At 42.5% G+C, this 17,664-nt stretch overlaps 1 protein-coding gene across 3 annotated transcripts in view; it reads left to right on the top strand.

Moving 5' to 3' along the window:
• The window catches only part of SYCP2 (synaptonemal complex protein 2), a 398,741-nt gene that overhangs the window by 227,498 nt on the left and 153,579 nt on the right, over positions 1 to 17,664 (top strand). For all 3 annotated transcript variants that reach the window (XM_075347762.1, XM_075347763.1, XM_075347760.1), the window contains 3 exons: positions 5,399 to 5,505; positions 6,332 to 6,368; positions 17,050 to 17,114. In XM_075347762.1, coding sequence (XP_075203877.1) covers positions 5,399 to 5,505; positions 6,332 to 6,368; positions 17,050 to 17,114 — 209 coding nt within the window. The remainder of the gene's footprint in view (positions 1 to 5,398; positions 5,506 to 6,331; positions 6,369 to 17,049; positions 17,115 to 17,664) is intronic.

The following is a 17,664-nucleotide window of genomic DNA, read 5'->3' as shown; positions in this document are numbered from 1 at the left end:
TCACCCGACACGGCCACACACTCTCCTGACAGGTTCAGGTCGTCCGCATGTATTTATATGTAGCTGAGATGCTGCTGTCCGGAGAGCGGCAGGATGCACCGGGTGATTCCAATGCGAGACTCGCGCGAATCACTCCCAAGTGTGACTCTGCCGTTATTGTGCAAAAGCAGTGAAACATAAAACATTATGTAAATGTAGTACCATTGTAATCATACTAACCTGAAGAATAAACCTGTGTTGTTAGTTTACCAAACAGTGAATGTCTTAAAAAAATCCCAAAAACTATTCCTGAATTGCTGTTTCATGTTTATTCTACCTAACAAAAATGAGAATAAAAACTAAAAATATTATATGCCTGAAAATGGCACAATAGAAATTTCAACCCGTCCCACAAAAAACAAGCCCTCACATGACAATGTTGGCAGATATCTAGAAAAATGATTGTTCTGAATATATGTTGATGGAAATTTTTATTTGTAAAAAAACAAAGCATTTTTAGTGTGTGATAGCAGCCAAGCATAATAAAACAATATAAATCTGGTATCTCTGTAATCGCACTGACGCGAAGAATGAAACCATCTAGTTAATTATACTGCACAGTGAACTGTGTAAAAAATAGATAAAAGCGATTCTTGACCTGCTATTGATTTGTGAATTCTACCTCCCAAAGATCGCAATACGGCACGGCTTACATGTATCCTCTACGCTGTGTGCTTACACCAGGGATTACGTGTACACCTGTGAAAAACATGATTCAGACGAAACCCCAGACTGAACATTTCCTATAATGAGGCAGAAGGAGTCATTTTGGACTGTGCGTGCCTATGATCCAGCGGTGTCCATCTCAGGGGTGCATAAAAGTGCTGTCAACCAGATTTGTGCTCCTTTGAAAAGGACACCGCTGAACAGAAATCGTCAATACACCCATAGATGAATTCACAGAGGGTTGTAATTTCAAAAATATCACTTGAGATTTCTTCTGTTCTGGAACTTTAGGGGCTCTGCAAATGGAGTCCGCAAATTATTCTAAGAAAATCTGTGCTTCAAAAATCAAATGGCGCTCTTTCCCTCCTGAGTCCTGTGGTATAGCCAGACATTACTATACAGTCACATATGAGGTATTGTCACGTTCAAGAGAAATTGTGTAACACATTATTGGGCCTTTTTTTCCTATGTATTTTGCTTGTAAAAATTGGAAATCTGGGGTTAAAACAACATTTTAGTTAAAAATGTATTTTTTAATTTACACTGCTCAACATTATAAAATTCTGTGAAGCACATGGGGGGTCCAGGTGCCCACCAAACATCTAGATAAATTCCTTGAAGTGCCTGGTTTCCAAAATGGGGTCACTTGTGGGGGAGCTCCACTGTTTAGGCACCTCAGGGGCTTTGCTAATGTGACATGCCACCTGCAAAGCATTCCAAAAAAATCTGATCTCAAATATTGCGCTCCTTCTCTTCTTCACTTTGCACTGTGCCTCAAATGTAGTTTTTGACCACATATTGGATATTGTCGTACTCTGGAGAAACTGGACAACAAAATGTGTGGTCCATTATGTCCTGTGACCTTTGAGAAAATGAAAATTTTGGGGTTAAAGCAACATTTTTGTGGTAACAAATATATTTTTTCATTTTCACGGCTCAATTTTATAAAGACCCGTGAAGTACCTGGGGGTTCAAGGTGCTCACTAAGAGTTTAGATAAAGGGGTCTACTTTCAAAAATTAGGTCACTTGTAGGGGAGCTCCAGTGTTTAGGCAATTTTGCAGTGAAATGGTGCTCCTTGCCTTGAGAGCCCTGTTGTCCCAAAAAGTTGATTTTCCCCGCATATGAAGTATCAGCATACTTAGGAGAATTTGCCCAACAAACTTTATGGTGCAGTTTCTCCTGTTACCTTTATGAAAAGAAAAGATTTCAGGTTGAAGTAACAATTTTGTGGTAAAAATGTATTTTTTTATTTTCACGGTTCAACGTTATAAAATTTTGTGAAGCACCTGGGGGTTCAAGGTGCTCACCGAAAATTTCTTCTAGTTTCAAAAATAGAGTCACTTGTGGGGGAGCTCCACTGATTAGGCACCTCAGAGGGTCTCCAAACACAAAGCGTCAGCTATCTATTCCAGACAATTTTGCGCTCTAAAAGTCAAATGGCGCTCATTCCCTTCTGAGTTCTGCCGTGCTCCCAAACAGTAGATTTTCACCACATATGTGGTATCGGCATACTCCGGAGAAATTACACAACAAATTTTAAGGTGCATTTTCTCTTGTTATCCTTGTGTTAATACAAAGTTTTATGGCTAAAGTAACATTTTTTTCCCTTATGCATTGCTTTAGTTCCTGTGAAGAACCTAAAGGGTTAATAAACTTCTTTAACCCTTTCAGCCCCGGGGCACTTTCCGTTTTTGCGTTTTTGTTTTTTGCTCTCTTTCTTCCGAGAGCCGTAACTTTTTTATTTTTCCGTCAATCTTGCCATATGAGGGCTTGTTTTTTGCGGGACAAGTTGTACTTTTAAATGAAACCATAAGTTTTACCATATGGTGTACTGGAAAACAGCAAAAAAATTCCAAATGCGGAAAAATTGCAAAAAAAAGTGTGATGGCACAATAGTTTTTGGGATGTTTTATTCACGGTGTTCACTATATAAAACTGATGTGTGGGTATGATGCCTGAGGTCGATGTGAGTTTGTAGACACCAAACATGTATAGGTTTACTTGTATCTAGGGGGTTAAAAAAAATTCACAAGTTTGTCCAATAAAAGTGGCGCACCTTTTGCGCCATTTTCCGAAACACGGAGCGTTCTTATTTTTTGGGATCTATGGCTCAGTGACGGCTTATTTTTTGCGTCTCGAGCTGACGTTTCTAATGGTTCCATTTTTGCCGAGATGCTACGTTTTGATCGCCTGTTATTGCATTTTGCGTAAAAGTTGCGGCGACCAAAAAACGTAATTTTGGCGTTTGGAATTTTTTGACACTACGCCGTTTACCAATCAGATTAATTGATTTTATATTTTGATAGATTGGGCATTTCTGAACGCGGCGATACCAAATATGTGTATATTTATTTATTTTTTAACCCTTTTCAATGGGGGGGAAAGGGGAGTGATTTGAACTTTTAGGTTTTTTGTTTTTTTTTTATTTTTTAAAACTTTTTTTTACTTTTTTATTTTACTAGTCCCCCTAGGGTGCTATAGCGATCAGCAATCCGATCGCTCTTATCTATCTGCTGATCACAGCTATACAGCTGTAAACAGCAGATTCAGTCACTTTCTGTTTCTCTCTGCTCGCGGCCGAGGGAAAAGGAAAGTGAAACTTCATAGCTGCAGGCGTCATCACATGACCCTGTGCTACGATGGCAACCACCGATAGTCACGTGATCACGCACATGACTTCCGGTGGGGGCGGCGGTAAGTAAAAAACATGGCCGCGCGCATATAGATCTTGCTGCCAGACTTTGGCAGCAAGATTTAAGGTGTTAATGGCCGCGGGTGGAAGCGATTCCACCCGCGGCTAGCAGGCACACATGTCAGCTGTTGAAAACTTTTAACCCTTATAACTTCCTAACCAAAAAACATGATGTATCAAAAATTGCATTGATGTAAAGTAGAAGTATGGGAAATGTTATTTATTAACTATTTTGTGTGACATAGCTCTCTGGTTTAAGGGTATAAAATTTTACGTTTTAGGCTATGTGCGCACTGGGAAATGGAATTTTCTTGTGAAAATTCCGCATGCTCTCAAAGATTACCGCACCCGCGGTAAAAAACCGCGGGAAACCGCACCCGAAAACCGCATGCGGTTTGCCGCGGTTTTACCGCGGTATTATTCGCGGTATTGCCGTGGTTTTGCCGCGTGCGGGTTGGGATGTGCTTTATTGCATTCAATGCAATAAAGCACATTGAAAAAAAAAAAAAAGAAAAAAAAAAGTCATTTAATTCTGAGATAGTAGATAGACAGAAGAATAGATAGAGGGATAGATAGATAGACAGACAGATAGAGGGATAGATAGATAGAGGACAGTTCGCTGCATTTCCCACGGTCGGCAGTGAGTTCACATTACCGGCCGTGGGAAATGACCGGTAATTACCTCTGCTGTCTGCTGCTTTCATTCAGCGCTGTGTCTGTGACAGTCGCGGCTGGATGGAAGCAGCGCAGGACGTCGGACCTGTGGATTACGCCGGAGCTTTGGTGCGGGAGGGGTTAATAAAAGGGTGAACGAGGCTTGTTGGTTTTATTTAAAATAAAGGATTTTTCGGTGTCTGTGTTTTATTCACTTTACTTACGGGTTGATCATGTCAGCTGTCACATAGACGCTGCCATGATCAAGCCTGGAGTTAATGGCGGTGGTCCCCCACCATCATTAACCCCTTGTATTACCTTGCCACCACTGCTACACGGTGGCAAGAAGAGCCGAGGACACTCCGGTAGTGCCGCATAATGCATGCGACAGTGCCGGGGCAGCTGCGGCTGATATTCTCGGCTGCCGGAGGGGGAGTGAGGCAGGGGAAATTATCCCTGCCCCTCTCCCTCCCCAGCCTGAGAATACCGGGCCGCCGCTGTGTGCTTACCTCGGCTGGACGGTAAATATGCAGCGGAGCACACGTTCTTTTTTTTCTATATTTCCGTTTTCTTTCTATGTGTGTTCTATGTGTCTGTGTCTATGTGTTCTATGTCTGTGATGTCTGTGTGTGTGTGATCTGTGTGTGATTACTCTCTGCACGGCTTCCTCTTCCTGTAATGACATCACTTCCCTGCAAAACCGCAGACAAGCGATGCACATTACCGGCGGTAAACCGCGAAATACCGCAGGGAATAACGCAGAAAAACGCAGTGAACCGCACAGAATTTGCTGCCTGCGTTATTCCCTGCGGGATTTCATGATTAACATTGAGTCAATGGAGTGAAATCCCGCAGCGATGTGCAGAAAAGAAGTGACATGCACTTGTTTTTGCTGCGGGAATCCCGCAGCAAAACATGCAGCTGTCAAATTCCGCCCAGTGCGCACAGGATTTTTTTTCTCCATAGGATTTGCTGGTGATTCACTGCAGAGATGTTATGAACATTTTCTGCAGCGAAACATGCAGCAAATCCGCGGAAAATCCGTGGCAAAATCTGGTAAGTGCGCACATAGCCTTAAAGTTGCAAAATTTTCACCAAATTTCCAATATTTTCACAAATAAACAGAAAAGATATCGTCCTAAATGTACCACTATCTTGAAGTACAATATGTCATGAAAAACAGTCTCAGAATATCCGTTGAAGCCTTCCAGAGTATTAGCCTGTCAAAGTGACACTGGTCAGAAATGAAAAATTGGCTTGGGCACGAAGGCAAAAATAGATTCTAGCGCGAAAGGGTTAATATTTTATAAAAGCAACTTTTATCATATGGTGCTGTGTTTTACAGAATGATAAAGCCAAAGGTAAAGATGCAATGAAGACTTTAGTGAATGAAATAGAAAACAAATACTCAAAGGAAGCTGTGAAAAGGAAACAGGAGAATGTTTCCTTCAGGTAAGTGCATTTTGGTGTTATTGCAAAGAATTATGGGTGAAGGTTTATGCTTAAGGGCTCATTAAGATGAGCATATTATATGGATACAGAGGGCACGCTGAGGACACATCTACTCATTTAAGCAATTGTGCTATGCATATGGCCAATTTTCCAAATGGAACAACGGCCTGCCTTGAAAAAATGTACAGAATGCTTTATTTTGGTCCAATTTACAGACCAGACTAGTGCATATGACTAGTGGAAAGGTCCTGGACTCTTCGCTATGCAGACGAGCACACAGAGACTGTCACGTACGCAATTTGAAGGACATGACTAGCCCGAGTTTCAGTACGGCTATGTGAACCCAGCTTTAGTGTAACTGCAGTTTCAGAATACTTCTGACATGCCATAGAAACACGTCAAATGCTTTGTGACCCCCATAGATTGCTAAAATGAAAGGATGAGAAGCGCTGTTCTCCTACACGAATGAAGGCGAGTCTGTCTTTCTCAAAGGAGACCAACACTCAACTGCTTGTGCCCTTCAGCATTCAGGTCCCCGCCAATCAAATATATGACTTGTATTTATGAATTCTCAAATGTTTATTGAAAATGCAATCACACTTTAAAACTGGTGCATACCAACAATTAGATTGCATGTTTAAAAAAGAAAAGCTAGATAAGAAAGTGATTAAATTAATATTGTTCTCCTGAAAACATATTCTCCATGCAGGACATTCACGTTTCCTTTTGCTTTCTTCAAAGTGTAACTCCAATATTTTCTGCACTTGGCATTAATTGCTGTGGCTTTTTTAAAAACTGTTTTACAAACATGTTTATTTTATTGTAGGCAAAATGTAAAAAAGAACAGCATACAAATCAACAAGGTATTGTCATTGTCATTGTTAAGATCAATCACTGCAGCCAGGGCAGTTCTCTTCAATGTTATTGTTACTACTCATTCAAATTGTCTCTTCAGAGAAAAGGATTTGATCTCTGGTGCCACCTAGTGAAAGTAGCACTACTTTAAAGGGAACCTGGATCTCTAGTGCCCCCTATTGTAAGGAACAATACTCAAGTCAATATCAACTCTTTCACTAGTCTTTCCATATGACTGGTTTCACTTAAATCCCATGTCAAGTGGGAAGGCTCGTTAAAGGGTTGATATTGACTTAAAGGGAACCTGTCACGAGTAGTTCTGGGTGCATATTGCTAATCCCTGCCTAGCAGTCCCAGCCTATAGTAGCATAGATAAAATATTTTTAGAAATACTTTTTCTAAAGATCTTTTTATCATATGCTAATGAGGCCAGTGACTAGTCTTTAGGGCGTTATATCCCACGACTAGTCCGCCCTCTCAGCATGTTAGTACGCCCACAGGGGCATGTTAACATGCTTTTTAATGCAGCATCACCAGCGGTGATGCACGTACCTGTGTTCGCTGTGACCGCTGATTTGAATGCCGGGGACTTCCAGTCATGCGTAGTATGAAGCCGGGTGTATGTGTACCGGCTTCATAGAGGTCTACTGCGCTTGGCTGGAAGTGCTCGGCATGCAGATCAGCAGTCACAGAGAACACAGGTATGCTCGTCACCGCTGATGATTTTGCATTGAATAGAATGTGGGCCTACTAACATGTTAAGAGGGCGGACTAGTTGGGGGATATAACGCCCTTTGTCTAGTCGCTGGCCTCATGAGCATGTTATAAAGTATCTTTAGAAATACTTTTTCTAAAGATGTCTTTATCTTGTCTATTAGATAAAGGGACAGTTAGGCAGGGATTAGCCATGTGCTCCCAGAACAGATCACGCTTCTGGGTGCATATTGCACCTGACAGGTTACCTTTATGTCAATATCAACCCCTTAACTAGTCTTCCCACTTGACTTGGGTTATAAGCCAAACCAGTCATATGGCAAGACTAGTGAAAGAGTTGCTTCTTCAAATAGGGGGGCATTAGAGTTCCTGTGCTCTTCTTACATGAAGAGATAATTTGCATATTAATTTCCCAAAGGAACGTTTCTGACCAATAAGTCTTTTGGCAAGGGGATGGCACTCTCCACACGGAACGTCCTTACCCCTTAGATCCACGTGACATCTCAGTCATAAAATTCTTGATAGGAGCAGAGGAGGACTGGTTCTTTTAGAAACTTTTTTTCTTTTAACGGCCTTCAACTCGATGTTGAGCTAATGCGACTTGATGGATGAACGATTTGTAGTAAGATCAATATTGTTCAAGCCTAGAAAAGTCCACTTAAAGGTACTCTGTCACCAAGATTTGCTACGCCAACTAAGAACAGCATAATGTAGAGACAGAGACACTGATTCCAGCAATTTGTAACTTACTGAACTGTTTGCTGTCATTTTGATAAAATCAATGTTTTCTCTGCTGCAGCTCTACCAGTTATACAGATCTCATGAATGGGGCTGAGCGGATCCAGACTGTAAAAGTCCGGATCCGCGCGGTTTCAAAGATGCCCGGGTGCCGGACCCAGATCCGGACTTTTGGGTGCACGATCCGGATCCGGCACTGGGGAATATAATTGAAAAATAAAGAAAATAAAACAGCGTTTCATACTTACCGACACTTGGTGTCATGGCAGCACACTGCTTCCGGGTCGCGCATTCACTTCTTGTACTGTGCATCGTATATACACAGCTTTCCGTGTTTTCCTCGCCCACTGGCCCTTCTCTCGTCTGTGATTGGTTGCAGGCAGACGCGCACCCAGCCTGTGACAGTATTTGCCTGCCGTGTAGTCATCGCGGCTCAATCATTGTCTGTACAGCCAACGGTCATGCTCTATGGCAGCTGGCTGTGTTATGTAGCAGAGCTGAAGCAGCGTGGGACCTCGTGTGGATTACGACGGCCCTGCAGAGTGTTGCGGGTTAATAAAAAGGTGAAGTAGGGTGTGTGTTTTGTTCTTTATTCCAAAGAAAGGATTTTTCTCTGTGTCTGTGTTTATTTACTTTCATTTACAGGTTAGTGTGATGCAGGTATCTCATAGACGCCTGTGCTATCACTAACCTAGGGCTTAGTATCAGCTGTGCGCTGCTATTAACCCCTTATTACCCCAATTAGCACTGTTCCAGGCCAACGGGAAGAGCCGGTAAAGCACTGGGATTGTCACATCTAATAGATGCGGCAATACCGGGCGGCTGCAGGCTGAGAATACCAGCTCCCTGCCGGCTTTATCTTGGCTGGGTATCAAAATTAGGGGAAACCGCGCTTCGGTTTTTGTTTTAATTATTTATTTAAATAATTTAAGAAAAGCCGCATCATCTGCACAGCCGCGCACACTTCTGACAGGAATGTGCATGTGTTTCTGAAAGACATGCATGTTCGCCATACTGACCCGTAGACCCTTGCACTTCTTTCCCCACCCACCGGCCGTCCTGCCACCTGTGATTGCTTGCAGTCAGCTGACACGCTGACCCTCAGGGAGTGGGCGCGTCTAACTACAACCAATTACATGTGCCGGTGGGCGGGCAAAACAATGATTATTGAATTGTCGGCTCCAAAAAGGAAAAGTGTGACCCGGAAGGAGTTTGCTGCCATGACACAGCCACGGGTGACTACACCACGCACTCCTACCCCCTTATTCCCTCCACAAACGTTTTTAATCTCCGGATTCTGGTCCCCATAGACTTATATGGGCACCAGAATCCGGAGCGTATCTGGACTATTTTTTCAATCCGGCAGTGATCCGCCGCGTCCGGATTTTGGCGGGTTCGATCAACTCTACTCATGAATATGCTGGACTATATGGTAGCACACCAAGTAGTCTTCTACTGATAATCTCCTGCTGATTAAACAGTGATTTAATCAAAACTACACTAAGCAGTCCAGTAAGTGACACATCACTGGCATCAGGATTTTTGCCCCTATGTTATGCTGCTCTCAGATTAGACAGCAAAAACCTGGGGACAGGTTCCCTTTAAATAAAGAACAAAAATCTCCACCAGCACAGGTCTAACCTCTTCACAGACAGTTATTTCTCAATAAGTTCTGCTATGCTTTTATGTTTTAGGAACCAGGGCTCTAGATTATAGTTACAAGAATATTGATAGCTCTGTGTAATATAGACAGCCTTTCTTTACAAATCAGAGCAAAGGAAAAATAACAGAAACACTGTCTATAAAACATATGAGGTACTGTTATAATTACTATTATCATGTTGAAACAAAGAAATTATAACATGAATTGACCAGTCACAAGTTGTCTTAACATAATGAACTGTATCCTAATTCTGGCCTGCAGATTACAGATATTGTTGAAGGCGTATTTAGTTCTTGCACATAACTCGTTTCCCCCTACTGACCTTATTACATTACAAACTGAGTAGGGAAACTTTGGTTGTTTGCCAAAGAAACAGGGTAACTATGGAGCTCAGTGAGAGCTCATCCTAGCCGTTAAAGATTATCATAGTTTATGAATTATGTCTCTTAGGTTCCAGGCTCAAGTCACATACTAACTTTGAACTTGACTTTAAAGAAAGGAGTTAATAAGATTCACAGAAATGTCAGCAATGTGCTGACAATGAAATCTTATGCTAAGGCTTTACATTGTGTGTAAAAGTTTGATGTGAATAAATTCAGGAAAAAAAAGTAAAAACTTAGCTATGTTTAAATATTTATTCAGTGTAAACTGAATAGGGATGAGCTAACCCGAACTTTAAAGTTTGGTGTTTATTCCAAAGACAGACTTTAAAAAAAAAAAAAGTTCGAGTGTTCGAGTTTGGAGTTTGGGTGCTTTACGTATGGAAACCACTCACTCGAGCCTTGCTGTGCTGAGGTGCACTCTGTGTTTGGCTCAGTGGGAGCCGCTTGCAGTGTTTGAATGGAACGCACTGGGGGTAACCACAGCATAATCGGATGTAGAGTGTACTTAAGAAAGAAAAACTCCGGCCTCCCTTCCCCGGAAGTGTTCTGTTTATGGCTGGCTGCATGTGGGCGAAGAGCTGAACTGTCCAATCAGTGACTTTCAATGAGGTTCGGGTCCAGAACGGAACTTTATCTAAACTCTGGCTGAAACTTCCACTGGTCCACTCATCTCTAAAACTGAACCATCAGTTACCGCATATAAGGCTGGAAACACATCTATGCGAGTAAAATCGGTCCGACTGGGCTGAAAAAAACTTGGCTGATTTTAGTTCACGTTAGGTGCGAGTGCAACACAAGTGCGATGCTATTTCTGAATAAATTAATGATTTGGCTAGCGTGTGTAATGCGTGTGTTCCTTATTTTTCCTCAGCAGCTGTCATCTGCCATTGAGCTCTGCTACATGGCTGCTGACAGCAGACACAGCCAGAGCGATGTAGCAGAGCTGAATAGCCGCTGACAGCAGACACAGACAGAGCCGCACGATCAGAATGAAGTCGGATGAACGTCTCCCGACTTCATTGTCATCCCGCGGCTCTGTCTGTGTGGCATGCCCTGATTTCGGTCACCGGTGAATATCTCACCGGTGACTGCAAATCCCCTGAGTTACCACAGTGAGACGTGTTATCAGCGGTGCCGTCACTGAGGTTACCCGCGCCCACAGCAGAAGTCCTCACGCTGAGAGCAGTGGCCGCGGGTGACCTGAGTGACGTCATCGCTGATAGCGCAACTCACTTCAGTCGCTGCGGGGAGCTCACAGAGAACGGTCGTGCTCTGTGACCGCTCTCTGTCAGCTTCTGATGTAGCAGAGCTGACAGCGTCGAGGGACCTCCGTGGATTACGCCGGACAAGGATGGGTTTTTTGCGTACTTAATAAAGTGGTGAACGAGGGTCTTTGTTATTGTTTATTATTTCAAATAAAGGATTTTTTCACTGTGTGTGTTTATTAACTTTAATTTACAGGTTAATCATTGGGGGTGTCTCATAGACGCCTGCAATGATTAATCTAGGATTTAGTGGCAGCTATGGGCTGCCATTAACTCCTTATTACCCCGATTGCCAACGCACCAGGGCAAATCGGGAAGAGCCGGGTACAGTCTCAGAACTGTCGCATATAATGTATGCGGCAATTCTGGGCGCTGCTGGCTGATATTGTTAGGCTGGGGGCTCCCAATAACGTGGAGCTCCCCATCCTGAGAATACCAGCCTTCAGCCGTATGGCTTTATCTGGCTGGTATTAAAATTGGGGGGGGACCGCACGCCGTTTTTTTTTTAATTATTTATTTATTTATTTTACTGCACAGCATAGACACGCCCACCGGCGGCTGTGATTTGTTGCAGTGAGACAGCTGTCACTCAGCGTGGGGGCGTGTCTGACTGCAACCAATCATAGGTGCCGGTGGGCGGGTAAAGCAGGGAATACGAGATTGTTTAATGAGCGGCCGGCTTTTTCAAAAGAGGAGAAGCCGCCGGAGCAGTGTGAACGCCGTGCAGTGCCGCGCTGGTGATCGTGGATTGGTGAGTATGAGAGAGGGGTGGAGAGGGATAGACCGACATGGACAGAGAGTGAGGGACAGAGATAGTGACCGACAGACCGACCGACAGAGAGAGAATAGAGACCGAGAGGGAGAGACCGACTGACAGAGAATAGTGATGGACAGACATTGTGAGACATCACTCGTTTCCAGTGTTTTAGGAAACATGCGTGAAATGTATTTAGAAAATCGGATGTCACTAGGATGGTGTGAGTGCCGTCCCTTGACATCCGATTTTTTGCACTCTCCCATAGACTTGCATTGGAGAGACTCGCAGTAGGAACTCACAAAAAAGCAGCATGCTGCGATTTTTTTCTCAGTCCGCAAATGCGAGCTGAATCATTCACTAACATGTGTCCGATTCCAATGCGAGATTTTCTCACATTGCTCTACTGCGAGAAACTCGCAAGTGAGAAGCAGCCCTAAGAAGTGACCAGTGAACACTGGTTATAAAATACTTTTCTCATTAATAGCATTGGCAAAAACAGGACTGTATGTATACACCCTGCCACTAGGAGGCTTTATTTTACTGATAGGTAAAAAAGGACTTTTTTATTACTAACCTAAAATTTCTTTCTCATAGCCTTCATTGGGGGACACAGGAACCTTGGATGTTATTTTTCTCCCACATGAGGCTAATACTAAGAATTACTAGAATAGACCCTGTCTAGCAGACAAAACCCACATTCAGACACTAGGCTAAATCAGGTAGTAAAAAAGCAGTGTGTTTAGGTTCCTCTAGTGAGGTGTATCCTCAAAGCTCTAGGTGCGGGTGGGCACACATGCTACGGGCGCCAGTACACTAAGCAAGTGAGATCAGTATCAGAGGTTCTGGAAGCCGCAGGCAGACAGGTCTTAGGAACAAAAAGGCTGTGTGCACATATTGCATTTTTGGTTTTCACAGGTGTGCCCTGTCAGGTTTAATAAGTGGGATTTCTTGCCTTATAAATGGGGTTGGGACCATCAGTTGTGTTGTGCAGAAGTCTGGTGGATACACAGTTCATAGTCCTATTGAATAGACTGTTTGAATTTGTATTATGGCAAGAATTGAAAGCCAGATGTCTCTGAAACAGAATGGAAAGGATTGGGCCTTGAGCCTAAAATTGGAGCACAAGCCGACTCTTAAGGCCCCGTCACACGCAGCGAAATCGCTAGCAAGCGTACCCGCCCCCGTCGCTTGTGCGTCACGGGCAAATTGCTGCCCGTGGCGCACAATATCGTTCGGAGCCGTCACACGGACTTACCTGCCTAGCGACGTTGCTGTGTCCAGTGAACCGCCTCCTTTCTAAGGGGGCGGTTCGTGCGGCGTCACTAAGCGGCCGCCCAATAGAAGCGGAGGGGCGGAGAAGAGCGGCCGTAACATCCCGCCCACCTCCTTCCTTCCGTATTGCCGGCGGCCGCATGTAAGCTGTAGTTCGTTATTCCCGCGGTGTCACACGTAGCGATGTGTGCTGCCTCGGGAACGACGTACAACCTGCGACCTCAACAATCAACGATTTTTTGAAAATGAACGACGTGTCAACGATGGACGATTTGGTGAGTATTTTCCATCGTTACCGGTCACTCGTTGGTATCACATGCAACCATGCCGCTAACGATGCCGGATGTGCGTTACGGAATCCGTGACCCCAGCGATATATCGTTAGATACATCGTTGCATGTGACGGGGGCTTTAGGCCGGATTCCCACGAACACTATTAGCAGTGTTTTGGACGTATCCGTTTCTGGATAGTGTTTATATATTATTATTTATTTCTTTTTAGAGCACCATTGATTCCATGGTGCTGCACATATATGGTTTACGTACAAAATACAAATGGGTCATTCCATGTCAAGTGGACCAGTGGTCCCCTCTCGACCTTCTCTGATTTAGCTGAAAATTTCTAAGGATGTACATGTATGTTTGAAAAGAGGTTCTGTAAATTTTTAGGGCCAGATTTCAAATACATTGGGCACTGTTGACCTTTCACTGGAGGGTCCACCAAGCCTGCGGCTTCAGCTAAGAGGATTTTGCAAACTTTGGCACATAGCCATTAGAGTTCTATACTGGCTATGATGCTGAAATTTGGCATACTAGCTCAACTTTTGCTGCTAAAGACGATAAAATTATTACCGGCTATGACAAAACTAAATTTCGGCCGCAATTTTGTGTCAAAGTAGCTTGCAAAACGCCTCGCATAAAATTTATGCCTAACTTTGCCCATATATAACTCAAGACCAAAAACCAATAGTAATTGGTGCTTTGCCCTGTACACCAAACATCTACATGACTTTGCATTGCTGCAATATCACGGTCAAAGCATATGTATTTGTGGAAATATTAACACCCACAAATGATGAAAAACTTAAAAAACCCAAATTTTACCTATTTTTAGGTCACATTTCTCAAAAAGGGTACCCCTAAAATATATTAATTCTGATATCATTAGAAAGAGCACATTTTTCTCTACAAGGATCATTGGGGTTTTTTTTGGAGTCTCTCAGTTTAAGAAAAGAAAAATGCCACTGAACATGGTGTTATTTATGCGCGTAATGCATTGATTTTGTGTTTGATTTTCAGATTCTTATCACATGTTACAGAGTTGTATTGTTGCTAGCAATGTCTATTATAATCAAAAACCTATAAACCTTTTTATTTATGAAAAGTTATTGACTAATAATAATAACTAATAATAACTAATCAGTGATTGCTCACGACATGACACAGTTGCATTCCACACTTTCTTAACAGTAATTGTAGAGTATCACAAGACTCTCATCTATGGGATTGGTCATATCCACTACTTCAGCGATGGATCTGCAGCCCAGTACAAAAATTTCAAAAATGTTCTCAACTTGTGCCACCACAATGCTGATTTCAATATCAGCGCTGAATGGAATTTTTTTGGTACCAGTCATGGAAAGTCGCCCTGTGATAGGATTGGAGGGACAGCAAAGAGGTTGGCAGCTCGTGCCAGTCTTCAACGCCCAACTAAAAACCAAATACTGACCCAGGTGGATTTATTCAACTTTTGCATGGAATCAAGTTTTTTTTTGTTCCAAAAGAAAAAATTGACGAAATACTGGTATTTCAAGAGGAAAGGTTCAAAGATGGACATAGAATTGCTGGAACAAGAGAAAATCACCAGTTTGTGCCAATTGATGACAAAAAGATTGGCATTTCAAGGGTGTGAAATGAGCCATCATCTTTCATTGCCCATGTAGATAGATCTGTCAAGAACTGCCTTTTGTGCCAATTGCAAGCCAGCCAGGGCAATACATTTCCTGCATTTACCATAGGATCTGGTGGATTGGAAATATTTCTGAAATTTCAGTCGACGACCATGATGCATTAATACATTTTATGCATCCTCATGGACCAGTTAGCTTCTTTCACTGGTCTGTGAGAAATGATACATGCTGGATTCCCGAGCAGTCGATCATTGCAATAATTCCAGCACCAGCTGCAACAGCAATGGGCCGACAATACAGCTTCTCTGATCCGATTATGTTGCAAATTCAGCAACAATTCCAGACCACTTAGACTGAACATTATGGCTTGGGAACCAACAAAAGATACCCAATATTAGGCTTGGGATCCTAGGCAAAGACACCCACCCTCAGGCTTCGGAACTTGCGATAAAGAGACCGCCCGCGGCTGGCCTTGCACGGTTATTGGCCATAGCTCCTAGGCGATGGGGCTGCCAATTCTCAAAAGACAGCATTATTACAATTCTTAATAGGATTATAAGACCAATTCTTAGGGAATTGGTTGTGGTATAACCACCATGGACCAACGCAAGGGTTTGAATAGTGCAGTTACCATTCATTGCATATAGATAAATAACACCAAGTTCAGTGGCATTTTTCTATTCTTAAACTGAGAGACTCCAAAAAAAACCCCCAATGATCCTTGTAGAGAAAAATGTGCTCTTTCTAATGATATCAGAATTAATATATTTTAGGGGTACCCTTTTTGAGAAATGTGACCTAAAAATAGGTAAAATTTGGGTTTTTTAAGTTTTTCATCATATGTGGGTGTGAATATTTCCACAAATACATATGCTTTGACCGTGATATTGCAACAATGCAAAGTCATGTAGATGTTTGGTGTACAGGGTAAAGCACCAGTTACTATTGGTTTTGAGTTATATATGGGCAAAGTTTGGCATAAATTTTATGCGAGGCGTTTTACAAGCTACTTTGACACAAAATTGCAGCCAAAATATTGTTTTGTCATAGCTGGCAATAGTTTTATCGTGTTTAGCAGCAAAAGTTGAGCTAGTATGCCAAATTTCAGCATCATAGCCAGTATAGAACTCTAATGGCTATGTGCCAAAGTTCGCAAAATCCTCTTAACTGAAGCCGCAGGCTTGGTGGACCCTCCAGTGAAAGGTCAACAGTGCCCAATGTATTTGAGATCTGGCCCTAAAAATTTACAGAACCTCTTTTCAAACATACATGTACATCCTTTTAAATTTTCAACAAAATCGGAGAAGGTCGAGTGGGGACGATTTTTAAAACTGGTCCACTTGACATGGATTGACCCAAATCTGAAATTACACTCAACAGACTACCATTGACAGATTGATAGAGAGGGGCAGAGGACCCTGCATTCACGGACTTATAGATTATATCTCTTCTTCTCTGCATGATAAGGTAGAGGTTTCACTTACATTTGTGGTTTGCACAGCGAACTTTGTTCATGAACAATGATTTCTGGATGTATTCCTGAGCCCATGCATTGATTTATATGACCTAATCATGTCTGTTTTTTATGCGGTGCCACCTGTGGGCCCATAGGTCACTAGCATCCATTATTGATCGCCGGCCTTGTCCCTAGTGGATTTCCCCAGACTTACTGAATCTTTTGATGATGTCATGTATTGTAAATGGTGGAATATTGGTGCCACTTACTTTCACAGCCTTTTGTTAACCTTGTGACAACTTTTTTTTAGATGTTGCTGCCAATAATTTGTAAATGAGTTAATTTTTTTGAATGAAATGTCTTTCACGTTCTTATACGTCATCAAGTTCTCTTATGCACAAAATATGGCTATAAAGATTTCCAAATCATTCCATTCTTGTTTTCCTTACATCTTACATATTGCCCCAACTTTTTGGGCATTGAAGCTGAATTTTCCTCAGTAAAAGTAACTTCCATTTTGTCATTTCACAGGAGAAAAATAAAAACAATAACAAAAACAGTAAACAGTTAAATATGGACAAAGCGGGAGAGACAAGGTAGGTGTTTAATTTCACCATTGTATCAAGTATAATAATATTCTTAGGCATAAGGCTAAGTATCTCCAATATGTGACTCTGGTCACATCTGCTTTGGAGCCTCCAATGCTGATTCAAATGTCCTTTTTACCAGAATAAGTATGCAACTCTTTTTGTTCAACTAAAATGTTGGACTGAAAAACTGTGTGTATGACAGAAACCTGATGGACTTAAAGGGGGGCAATATCTATGAAAGAACTTACCCAATTGTTATGGGTAGTATTTAGTGATGGGTGGACCCAGACTGTAAAAGTCCGTATCCACACGGTTTCAAAAGTATCCGGGTGGCGGACCCAGTCTCGGAGTTCTCAGTGAACTCTGGCTAATGATCCTGTACTGGCACTCAGGTAATACAAAAAAATAATAAAGTAAGCGGCACTATATTTACCAAGCCTCAGGCTCGGCTGTAACTGCTCCCAGAGCTGCCCATTCACTTCTGGGACCATGCATTAGGACCATGCATTAGGCCCATGCATATGTACTGCTTTCCCTGCCCATCAGCGTCTATGAT

Source organism: Anomaloglossus baeobatrachus, chromosome 5, assembly GCF_048569485.1.
Source record: "Anomaloglossus baeobatrachus isolate aAnoBae1 chromosome 5, aAnoBae1.hap1, whole genome shotgun sequence".
Lineage (NCBI taxonomy): Eukaryota > Metazoa > Chordata > Amphibia > Anura > Aromobatidae > Anomaloglossus > Anomaloglossus baeobatrachus.
The sequence above is the reverse complement of the archived record's forward strand: the minus strand, read 5'-3'. Positions and strand labels throughout refer to the sequence as shown.